The sequence below is a fragment of the Ammodytes marinus genome, assembly GCF_949987685.1.
Source record: "Ammodytes marinus genome assembly, chromosome: 23".
In the NCBI taxonomy this organism is placed as follows: Eukaryota; Metazoa; Chordata; class Actinopteri; order Uranoscopiformes; family Ammodytidae; genus Ammodytes; species Ammodytes marinus.
The window spans coordinates 19616143-19628433 of NC_137227.1; the positions used below are offsets into that span (position 1 = coordinate 19616143).

At 40.1% G+C, this 12291-nt stretch overlaps 2 protein-coding genes across 2 annotated transcripts in view; one reads left to right on the forward strand and one right to left on the reverse strand.

The window, feature by feature from the left end:
• LOC307268992 (uncharacterized protein) overlaps window positions 1-3565 on the reverse strand; it is a gene marked incomplete at both ends in the record, with an annotated part of 3585 nt that extends 20 nt beyond the window's left edge. Inside the window, 4 exons of the mRNA XM_080051813.1 lie at window positions 1-403; window positions 924-1038; window positions 2112-2262; window positions 2875-3565. The exon at window positions 1-403 is cut by the window's left edge and continues 20 nt beyond it. Coding sequence (XP_079907939.1) covers window positions 1-403; window positions 924-1038; window positions 2112-2262; window positions 2875-3565 — 1360 coding nt within the window. The remainder of the gene's footprint in view (window positions 404-923; window positions 1039-2111; window positions 2263-2874) is intronic.
• Window positions 3566-4943: 1378 nt separating this feature from the next.
• On the forward strand, window positions 4944-12013 carry LOC307269349 (uncharacterized protein). Its single transcript, XM_080052298.1, has 4 exons — window positions 4944-5017; window positions 8994-9049; window positions 9756-10115; window positions 10986-12013. Exons 2-4 carry the CDS (start codon window positions 9001-9003, stop codon window positions 11213-11215), a joined length of 639 nt encoding a protein of 212 aa, XP_079908424.1. The 5' UTR covers window positions 4944-5017; window positions 8994-9000; the 3' UTR covers window positions 11216-12013.
• The last annotated feature ends 278 nt before the right edge of the window (window positions 12014-12291 follow it).

Genomic DNA, 12291 nt, shown 5'->3' on the forward strand with positions numbered 1-12291 from the left:
CCTGGCGTATTGCCTCCGCCTCTCCATGGTAACCGTTGCCAGGGTCCGGGCCTTGCTGATTCTGATTCTGATTGTCACAAAGGCCAGTGTTCCATTGGGGCAGAAAGGTCTCGTTGTTCCGCTCACACACGTTGTGTAATATGCAGCAGGCCACGGCGATGTCGGGCATGAGCGTCACACTCACGTCGTTTCGCTTCAGTAGACACCTCCAGCGCCCCTTTAGACGGGCAAAAGCCTTTTCCAGGACGCTGTGAACCGAGGTCAGACGTCGGTTAAAAGTGCGCTGCTCCGGTGTGATGCATTGTGGGTCGCTGAAGCCCCTCATCAGCCACGTCTTCAGCGGGTACGCACGGCCTCCGATCAGATGAGCGGGGATCTCCACTCCATTCACACTCCCAGACTTCTGTGGGAGATATGTGTATATACAGTATATATATATTTAAACATACTATCTTAAATCTTCCAAACTCTAACTGTAACTGTTTTAATTAGGCTTTATTGTACTTTTACCAATTTATTTGTGGTGACAGTGTATTACTTTAAAGTGAGGCAAAAAAACTGGAGGGACAAATATAGTTATATATATAGTTCTTAAATAACTGGTACATTTTGAGTTCATTTTTTGTCTATTTTGCTTCAATAACTTTCATACTAGTATAAATAAAAGGTCCGAAAAATGTAGGTGTTTAACTGACTAAACCTTGTCTGTTTGCGTCTGTATATTTTCTCTATACAGCCATATTCAATCTACAGAATAGTTTTTTTTCAATAGTTTGAACCAAAAATCTCAACCCCTAAAGCACTTAAATCAACTAAACTTCCCATAATCGTTTTAAGCACTATTCTGAAGGCTATTACAGAAGATTCAATTTATTTTAACAATTTGAGAATGATAATTTCTACAAAATAAAGTAAAGACATACCTCAGGAGGGAATAGACAGCCATCCTGTCCTTCAGCCGTTTTGTATAAAGGGGAGTTGGCCAATACTCTGTCACAACGTGTACGACCAGGCCTGCCCACATATACATCTGTAAAGCTGAGAGAGAGAGAGAGAGAGAGAGAGACAAACACAGAGACAGACAAAGAGAGAGGGGGGGGAAGAGGTGCAGCGAGAGAGAGAGCGAGACAGAGAGAGATATGAATGCATAAAACCACATTGAATGTAACAAACACAGTAGGGTCTGACAGTCTATACCAAAATACATGCTACTGTCTTATGTTATACTAAATTAATATTCATCTTAAAAAGGTTGACTATGCAACATTTTCATTAAAAATGCAATTATAGAGTCACACAAAACCAGAGTAATCCGACTCAATGATCCCTTCTGCCTCACTAGAATGTGTGATGGTGGGTTTACGTGCACAGCCCAACCCCCTCCCCCAAAGAATGAGTAGCAAGACGCTTAATATAATAAACATAGAATAGAATAGAATAGAATAGAATAGAATAGAATAGAATAGAATAGAATAGAATAGAATAGAATATGGTTGTTGCCATTTGCAAAGGTATTGTGAATTTGGTAGAAATGTTGTCAGTAGTTTATATTATAAAATCAAAATGTTCATTCTACTCAAACATATGCCTATAGATAGTAAAACGAGAGACACTGAACATTTGGAGTGGTCTCTTCATTTTTTCCAGAGCTGTATAGTAAATAGGAATAGAAAAGTACAAAAATAAATAGAAGCGGGGCGCTCCGGTGGCGTAGTGGATAGAGCGCGTACCATATTGGCTTCGTTGCAGTGGTCGTGGGTTCGAATCCGACCCGTGGACCTTTACTGCAGGTCATCTCCCCTCTCTCTCTCTCTCTCTCTCTCTCTCTCTCTCTCTCTCTGTCTCACCATTTCAACTCTGTACTGTCTAATAAAGCTTGAAAATGCCAAAAAATAATCTTAAATTTAAAAAAATAATAAAATAAAAATAGAAGCAATAATTCACAAGTAGTAGTAACAGGCAGCTAAGGGATTTAAAATACCCTGTACAGAAGCAATATGCTGTATTAAGGCGAGATATAATACACTAGAATAACAATAACATAACAAAGGGGAACACTGTACACTAAGATTAAAATCCACTCATGTGTGATGTCATTATTAAAGACTTACAGTGAGTTGTGGTCCACGACAGCTTGCATCACAATACACTGCCGCTGTTTGTCAGTGTGAGAGGTCCGATGCTTCCTCCTGGGAGCGATGACAGGCAGACGAGTTCCACCAATCACACCAGCACACATAGGAGAACCCCGGGCTGAGAATCCTACAAACACAAAGGGCAAAGATGAATCTAATAATGTTATCAACCTCGATATTAGTTCAACACTAAATCAATCGACAGACAGCTACATTTTGAAATTTGAAAAAGAAAAAAAAAAAAAAAATCAGTCAAGGAAAAAAAAAAAAAAAATAAGCTGCTTGCTTGGAGAGAAATATTTTTCTCGTTCCATAATCTATGAAGCCAACCAACATGTATTAAGTTATTACATTATCAAGCAGTCATACATTATGGGTTGTATTATTATTTGTATACATTATCACTTTTACAGCCCCCCCCCCTCCCCAAGCATCTTTGATAGAAAAAAAACTACACTAACCTACAGTTATGTTCCACCAGTGTATTATTTATCAAACATTGTTTTAACTGAAAATCACTTGCAATAAACCAAAGTTATAGTTGCCCTTTTAATTCAGTGAAATGTATTAATTTACCTTATTCTAATATGATTTTAGTAAGTATGCATACCTCATTTTTTTTAACTACTAAAAAGATGTACCCACTGCAAGAACATGCCCCTAATGTAACGTCATTAGAAAATCACATAATCAACAGATGAATCGATAAATAAAGTAATTCCTGGTTGCAGCCAATTACCTTCGAGTGTATTTTGAAGGCGTTCTCCCTCGGGCAGGCGGATAACTCTCTTGAGGAGGATGCTCTTCAGCGCGTACGTCACCTGACGCACTAGTAAAAAGACGGTGGAGGTCCCTACTCCGAACAGACAGCCGACGGTGCGGTAGTCGCTGGGTGTGGCGAACCACCACAGCACTATGGCCAGTCTCTGCCGCGGCTCGAGGGCCTTCCTCCAGTTGGTAGTGCGTCGCCTCAGCCTCGGCCCCAGCATGTGAACCAGGTGCTCGAAGGTGCCTCGCGACATGCGGAAGTGCTCTCTCCACTGGTCGTCGTCGAAGTTGTGGAGAACGTTGAACCAGAAGGCCTTTCCGCGGGGCCGCTCGTGAGTCCACTTTCTCCCCTCCGCGCACAGCTGGCGTTGGACGAACATCGTAAAAGCCGCTTGACGTTGCCGCCTGTACCGCCTCAGTGCCGCGCGCTTGTCTTCTTCAAATTTCTCACGGCTCCTGACCAGTTCCGCCTCCATCTTTCTCTTTACGCTTCTCTTGATGTGTCGAATGCGGTTTTCCGTTTCGCGCAGACGGCGAAAAATCAATTCTTGTCTCGCGTTGAACATGGAAAGCATCACAAGAAGAACGGGACCGTAGGACGAAAGCTCGCCGCCCGCCATGTTGTTGTTGTTGTTGTCGTTTTTTGCACATCTCTTCCGCATCGTATGATGACCGGATATCCGGCCAGGGCATCAGAGTAGACGCTACTATGCGTGATACTGCCCCCAGTGTTGGGTCTGCGCCTTTCTCCCTTTTTCAGCATGGCTAACGAAACATGCCCTGCGTTCCAAATCACATACTTGTTCCTTTGTTTTTACTATACTACATACTAAAGAATGCTGGTTTCCATACTGCAGAATGCAATTGGATGTATTAAGGCTTCTAGGCATTTTTGGCATACTGCTTTGACATGCATGTATTTGAACATCCGAATTCGTTTTCTGGCATACTAAATAGTATGGAAGTATTAGTATTGGAACGCAGGGTTACACTGACTTCACACAGGAAGGAGGAGTGTCTCTCTCTCTCTGTTGACTTGAGCTTGGAGGTAATTCTGTTTTTGAGTAAATATTTTGTTTTGCATGAGCTCATTTTGTTGGTTTAGTTTCATGTTGGTCCTCTTTATTTGACTTGCTGTTTGCTTTATGCTTTTACGTTTTTGTTCAGTTCAATTACCTGCTGTTCAATTGAATCAGGCCTAATATGCATAAGATGGTGTGTGTGTGTGCTGTCTTTGTGCTCTCTGAGTGTTACTAGCTGGGCTTTACCACCAGGAGGCGCTAGTGATGCTTAGCTCTGGCACCTGCATGCAGCTATTGCACAACACTCGGTGGTTTTGGCTGCTGGGTGTGTTTACAATCTTTCACCTGCCACTATTGTGTTTTGTGTATTATTAGATTAAGTGAAGCTATGCCTGTATGTGAGAGGTGTCACACACACACACACACATATAAACTTCTCCTTCCTCCTTCAAGTTGGTGGTTAGGGCAGGCGGTCTTACCTGTTCCATTTTTATAGTGCTTAAACTTTATTGCTTGTGCACCTGATGGCTTTGTTTAACTAATTGGCTCATAGTTGTGGTCATTTGACACAGTGACAGGATGATACTGTGTCTAATGTTTACAGGTGTTCAGTGTTTTGCAGAAAGTGTGAGGCTGATATTTGAAGTGATGCAAATCTGGGCCAATGTTTGGCTCCTTGAGTGCAAGGATTTTGATACTTGTGTAATACATTTTAGTGTGTATGCAATCGAAAAAACTTAGTAGTAAAACTAGTAGTGGCTGGTATTACATCTACGGTGCCCACCATCTCTACCATTGTGCCCTTGAGCAAGACACTTAACCGCAAACTGCTCCAGGGGCGCTGTACTATGGCTGACCCTGCGCTCTGACCCCCTCTGGAGTGTGGTAACTTGAGAGGGGAGATGAGAAAAGACACATTATCTCAACAATAAATCAACTCCACACGTCACAACCTTCTGCAGTGCTGAATAACAAGACAGGTAGAAGGGTGTGTCTCCATTCTAACTGCGCAGGTTGACAAAACTACAGTCATCACACACTCGTCTCTTCTGTTTACAAACCCATCTACAAGATCGACAGGAAACATTCCAGGTAATGTGGATTTCTCATTTGTACAGAAAAGTGAATAGTCTTGTAAATATTTCCTGTGATAATACGGTGAATTCAAATACAGTAATACAAATACATTTGAATTAATAATGATAATAAAAAGTATATTATCATGCATATTAATAATACTTATATTGTTATTATTATATAATTAAGAAATAGAGAATACAGAAATAGACTAGCAGCAGCTCACGGCATATTGAAATAGTGTGTGTGTGTGTGTGTGTGTGTGTGTGTGTGTGTGTGTGTGTGTGTGTGTGTGTGTGTGTGTGTGTGTGTGTGTGTGTGTGTGTGTGTGTGTGTGTGTGTGTGTGTGTGTGTGTGTGTGTGTGTGTGTGTGTGTGTGTGTGTGTGTGTGTGTGTGTGTGTGTGTGTGTGTGTGTGTGTGTGTGTGTGTGTGTGTGTGTGTGTGTGTGTGTGTGTGTGTGTGTGTGTGTGTGTGTGTGTGTGTGTGTGTGTGTGTGTGTGTGTGTGTGTGTGTGAAAGCTTTCGAAGGCCCAGCCACTTGGGGGGCCCATAGCAGGGGCGTTTCTAGGTTTGTAAAACATCTGGGGCATAGCCCAAGAGGGAAAAGGACAATGCCCGCAGCAATTCTTTTGTTATGCTTTATTGTGCATGCACATTTTCTCATAATTCTTTAGCCTACCTAAATAAACAAAATGGTTAGTTTAGTATAGCTTTAAATAGCTACCTGACTGCTGTGCTGCTTATCCCCATACATATAACGTTCCATTCAAGTTATTCCAGAGTAAAATTAATACAACTAAGCTAAACTTTATTTTTTAACTGACAAATTCACTGGGCCTATAACCAACTGAAATTGCTACAAAACAAACAGTAAAATGTCAATATCTGCTCACCATCTGCTACCTGTGCATTGATATGTGGTGAGATATGTACGTTAAAGGAGGATGAAGTTCAATGTTTTACAACGTTAAAGTGTCCAATAAAAGAGACCAAAGTTTACCCTCTGTCTCAAACTCTACAGAGAAGAGACATCAAAGGTGTGTGTGTGTGTGTGTGTGTGTGTGTGTGTGTGTGTGTGTGTGTGTGTGTGTGTGTGTGTGTGTGTGTGTGTGTGTGTGTGTGTGTGTGTGTGTGTGTGTGTGTGTGTGTGTGTGTGTGTGTGTGTGTGTGTGTGTGTGTGTGTGTGTGTGTGTGTGTGTGTGTGTGTGTGTGTGTGTGTGTGTGTGTGTGTGTGTGTGTGTGTGTGTGACGCCTCTCACATACAGGCATAGTTTCACTTAATCTAATAATAAACAAAACACAGGACAGTTTGTAAACACACACAGCAGCCAAAAACCACCAAGTGTTGTGCAATAGCTGTAATAACTTGTCTAACAAACTGAGCAACTATCACGACTGTCCAGTGTTTTCTTTACTATTAGATAAAGTAGTTTAAAAAAAAATGAATTGCTTACAGTTTTTGCCGAATGCTTAGACACATGTTGCAGAATTTGGCTCACTGTGTCAAAACACAAGCCAAATAGGACACAAAGGGTTAATTATAGGGATGGGGCCGATCCGATCCAGTATCGGTATCGGGTCCGATATGGCCGAAATCTGCGTATCGGATATCGGACTGACAGCTCCGATATTAAAATCCGATTTTTTTTTATTTTATTTTTTTTATAATTTTTTTTTTTTTTTTCTATGTAACATGCGCCGACGTTCGGTGGAGGGAGAGAGGACATCACTTTATAATTTGACATACAGTACATATGAGTTTGTTAGCCAGTGAGCTAACCAAAGCTAATCCAAGTCAAGGAAGTGGAGAGGCTTGTGACAAATTCTACTATGTAAAATACAGCCAAAGAGAGAAAGACTGTTTAGACAAACAGACCACCACATATTCTAGTGGGGCAGAAGTGATCATTGAGAAGGATTTCTGCCTTTAAGATAAACCTATATGCATTTGTGTATATTTATTGCTCTTTTAAATTAGAATTGCTTAAGCCTTCCTATACATAACATCACCACCAACGAAAAAATGTATAACAATTATGATATCGTATCGGTCAGTATCGGTATCGGCCGATATCCAAACCCCAGGTATCGGAATCGGATCGGAACTAAAAAAAGTGGATCGTCCCATCCCTAGTTAATTATTAGTTTAAGTGAAGCTATGCCTGTGCTGTGCGTTATGGGCGTGGCCTGTAGACAACTAGCAGTGAAGGGATGGTGATGGATTGATGATAAAGGAAGGTGTGCAGACATAAAATCCTACCAAATTCAGGAGTCCCCTTCTGGCTATAATAGACTTCATTTAAATAGTTACAGTTTTTTTCAGTTGCTTACAGTTTTTGCCGAATGCTCAGACACATTTTTCAGAATTTGGCTCACTGTGTCAAAACTTAACACACAGGCCGACTAGGACACAGCAATTGGAGATAAACTTCTGACTTGTGCGGCAAAATGAAACTCTTGAATCAAAACCTAACAATTACTGTGCATCAGAACAACAACAGGAAACAGAACTGAAAATGTTTTTGAGAGATAAATGTATGAGGAAGGATAAATAGGAGTAATATAATGCTGATGGCTGATGGGACCGTTGACCAATTGTTTCCTCATTGTCACAGTAACTTGTCTGACAACCTGAACAACTATCACAACTGTCCCGTGTTGTGTTTATCATAAGTGAAAGTAGTTTTAAATAGTTACAGTTTTTTTTTCTTCTATTTCTTACAGTTTTTGCCGAATGCCTACAGACACATGTTGCAGAATCTGGCTCACTGTGTCAACTTAACACACAGGCTGAATAGGACCCACAGTGTTTGTTATTAGTTTAAGTGAAGCCTGTGAGTGATGGGTGTGGCATGTACACAACTAGCAGTTAAGGGTTAAGGGCAGACGTAAAATCCTGCGTCATGCAAATTTACAGTATAGTACCAAATTCAGGAGTCCCCTTCTGACTATAATAGACTTAATTTAAATAGTTACAGTTTTTTAATAAATTGCTTACAGATTTTGCCGAATGCTTAGAGAAAAAAAAGAACACACAGGCCGACTAGGACACAGCACTTGAAAATAAACGTCTAACTAAAGCGGCAAAATGAAACTCCTGAATCAAAACCTAACAATTATTGTGCATCATAAAAAAATAAAAAAACAGAAGATAAATATATGAGGAAGGAAAAAATAGGAGGAACATAACACTGAATTGTTTCCTCATTGTCATAGTAACGTGTCCAACAACCTGAAAGATTTCTATTTTAAGAGATAGTTCAATAGTAAACAAGTGACATCACAATACAGTAAGGTTAATAAACCACTGGCGCCCTCTGGAGGCAGAAACGCATTACTGCAGTTGATACAGTCTGGATTTGATTCTAAATGTTTGATGTGTTCAGGTGATACATTTTTTCCCTGAGAATGGAGGATCCAGTCAGGAAGTCCATTGGTCCGTTGTGTGTAATAGGCAGGATCATAAATACAAAGGAGTTTTGTAAGGCAAGGCAAGGCAAGTTTATTTCTATAGCACAATTCAGACACAATTCAGGCCATTCAAAGTGCTTTACAGGGGCAAGATTAAAATACATAAAGTATAGAATACACATTAGAAAAGCGAATGAGAAATAAAACATTTAAATAAAATAAATAAAACATTAAAATAAAATGAAAATTACAGGTAATGACTGAAGATACCAGACATGACTGACATTAGGCCATTTTTCATTTTTCATCATTTGATTTTGGTTGTTTAGTGATGCCTACTTTGTTAGATTGTTTTAACCTCTGTATAACTTTGTGGGTGAAGTTACACTTAATTCATATTTCATTTTATTGTTATTTTCTTTACGTTTAACAAACTTTAAGGTGAGATTTCCTTTACAAGCCTCTAAGGTTTTTTTAATCTCCCCTTCATGTAATATTTGTGTTGCAAATTTAAAAAAATTATTAATTAAAAATGCCAAAAAAAATGTGTTCATGACTCTCCTCCTCTGTCTCCTCACAGGGAGAAGATGTTCTTCAGGATCCTTCCGCTCATCCTCCTGATCTCATGTGTCTACGGTTAGTTCATTAATATGATGATTACTATTATAATAATCATTAAATTAAATGTTGTTTGTGGATGTCTGTCTTTCTATGCACCTTAAAGGAAAAGCTCTTTTAATCTCATTGTACATTGTATAATGACAATAAATTATTCTATTCTATTCTATTCTATTCTATTCTATTCTATTCTATTCTATCTGTTGAACGCTTATTTTCAAAATCACTTTCTTGTGTGTTGTGTGTGTGTGTGTCTCTGTGTGTGTGTGTGTGTGTGTGTGTGTGTGTGTGTGTGTGTGTGTGTGTGTGTGTGTGTGTGTGTGTGTGTGTGTGTGTGTGTGTGTGTGTGTGTGTGTGTGTGTGTGTGTGTGTGTGTGTGTGTGTGTGTGTGTGTGTGTGTGTGTGTGTGTGTGTGTGCTGAAAAATCCAGTGTTAATACACAGCCTAAGCTCTGTAAAGGGGCATGTTGCTAGCTATGGTGGCCCCCCTTTGTTTAAATACACTTTGTTTACATACCAGTTTACAAAGCCTAAGCTGTGTATAATCACCAGCTTTTTTTCAGCACACACAGTACGGACAGGTCGCAGATAGTAAGGAGATATTCACTGATTTTGACAACAAGCGTTCTCCAGAATCACTGAACCCTCCACAGAAACATCTACAGATGGAGTTTAAAGTTCTCAGCTTGTCTGGTCCTCACTCTCCCTCTCTGTCTCCTCAACAGGAACATTCCAAGTGAACGTGACACAGAGCTCCTATCAGGCAGAGGAGAACCGCAACGTCACAATGGAATGGACCTTCACCACCAAACCTGACATCTCCTCCATGTTTATATACTGTTTTCTAGAGAGTAATGACAGGATCTTGGTCTTGTTTTATCTGGACGAAGGTGTTGAGCTCCCAGAAAAGCTGAATGAACGTTTTGTGGGAAGGGTCCAATGTGACAGAGATGTCCTCAGAGAAGGGCGTATCAGAATCCATATGTCCAGACTGAGGGCAGACGACTCGGGCCTGTACAGGTGTGAAGTGAGCACAGAGCACGGTGACAGCTCTCGATCCTGTCGCCTTGAGGTCACCGCCACCGGTAAGTTGGTTCATTACCCAGACCGACCTCCTTCCTGTTTGACACCATGTGACTTTGTTTTTCATCTTGAGCACAAAATCAAATAAAGGAATCGGCTGATTGCCCATTTAGGTATCTGCAAAAACGAAAAACGTAGCACGTTCGATTTGGCCAAAAAAAACAATTCATTCCGTTAATGTAGTAATAATAATAATAATAATAATAATAATAATAATAATAATAATAATAATAATAATAATAATAATAATAATAATAATAAATTTTATTTAAAGGCGGATTTCATGGCTCTCAAGGACACCGTACAATCAATGCAGGTAAACAACAATTGAATTAAAAAGAGTTCAAATAAAGTGGGCAATGGATGACGGTAATATGGTGAAATGGGAAGGGAAGATCAGGAGGGCTATGCAAACATTTCAATTATTATAAACTATATAACAAAACATTAAAAAACATACCAACATCTCAGAAGGGAAAGTAATGCTTTGTGAAATGCTTATCATTAGCTTGTTTGTGTACGATCACTATGCGGTGTGGTTATTTCCTAGTGACGGTGACAGTCTCGTTGAACCAAGCTGTGCCTCTGCTGACCTAAGTGCAAAGTTATTTTGCTGTGAAGACCACTTTAGAGGATCACTATAGACACATGTCATCTGCTAGGCACCATGAACATCTGTCATAACTTCCATCTCCATCCATCCAATAGTTGTGGAGATATTTGGGCCTGGACCAAAGTCGTGGACAGACACACATTTCTATCCATAGAGCCATGCTGCTGTTTGAACCTAAAGCTGCAGATTGTTAATGTTTCATCACTTGTTTAAATATTAATTTGAATTTACTTTACTTTTACTTTAATGTACTTTGCAGCAGCTGAGGATGAACCGGAACCTCAGAGACCAACTGTGACATCACAACCAGGAAGTGAAAGATGGATCGTCATCTATGTTGGCCTGGAGCTGATAGCAGCAGCTCTCCTGGCTCTCTGTGTGGGACTCTGCTTCATCTACAGAGTCTGTTCTAAATCTCTTCATAAGAAACACAGTCTCTACAGTCTGATAGATGTGGAGATTCCCAGAGAAACATCTCACCGGGACTAGCAGAGCCCCTTTTTTTTCTTTCTTCTTTTTTTTGTTGCTTTTATTAGATAGATTTTTTTGGAGAGAAAGAGCTGAAATGGGGTAGGGAGGGGAAGACATGCAGAGAACCACCCGGGCGAGTTTCGAACCCGGGTCCGCTGCAGACCCCCTTTCTATCGGAATGAGACATCAGGAGCTCTGGATCAAGACCTGAGTTTTAAAACCAGGACTCCAAGACGTTCTCCCTCCAACATCGATTCAATTGTCAGGAAATTACTATGTTTTTTAATGATAAGATGCTGCTGCTTGGGGACCATTCTCAGATATCATATCAACATTATTAATGACGGTTTTGGGAAAAATGCTTCTAAATGCTCATCCTTGACCCGTACATGTTTGTTTATTTTCAGCTAAGAAATGTTGCCAAAGGTTTTTTGTATAAAAACGGGCCTGGAGATGATTATTCACACATTCCTATCAACCCAGCTAAATAACTACTCGGTTTGAATTGCTCTGTTTTAGCACCTGTCTCTTTAAGCCCGCCTTAAGTCTGCTCTGATTGGCCCTGATTGTAACTGCCTCTTTGAATCTTACTGCCAGTTAAATTCAGGGGGATCTGGGGGTGTGGCTTATCACGATGTGCACAGAAACAAAGATCCAGTGTTTATTCATAGGCTCTGTAAACTAGTACTTAAAGGTGCTCCTAGGAACTTTTAGTTTTTGTTAATTCTAGCACCCACTTTGGACGCGGTAGTGTTCTTACCACGCCAGCTTTTTGTTCTTTGTTCTTTTGTCTTGTTGGCTGTTACATGTACTTTATGATCATCTGAGGAAGAATTAGACTCTCATAGCACCTTTAAACAAGAGGTACTGTTTGTAAACAAAGGGGCCCATCATAGCTATGCCTTGAGACACTGTGTGGGACTAAAGGTATATTTGTTCTTAATCTTCTGAAGTTATCATCCACATTGTAATAATGTTTATTATAAGTGTTAGTGATACATTACATTTGACAGCCTGAGTTAAGTTGAATTGGTGATTTAAATACAATGGCATAAAAACAGTATATCCTCAAATGAGACCTTGTCTTTGTCCAT

Coding starts and splice junctions, on each gene's coding strand:
- LOC307269349 (XM_080052298.1), top strand. CDS start 9,001: ATGTTCTTCAGGATCCTTCCGCTCATCCTCCTGATCTCATGTGTCTAC. Junction 9,050..9,755: donor CCTGATCTCATGTGTCTACG/GTTAGTTCATTA, acceptor TCTCCTCAACAG/GAACATTCCAAGTGAACGTG. Junction 10,116..10,985: donor CCTTGAGGTCACCGCCACCG/GTAAGTTGGTTC, acceptor TGTACTTTGCAG/CAGCTGAGGATGAACCGGAA.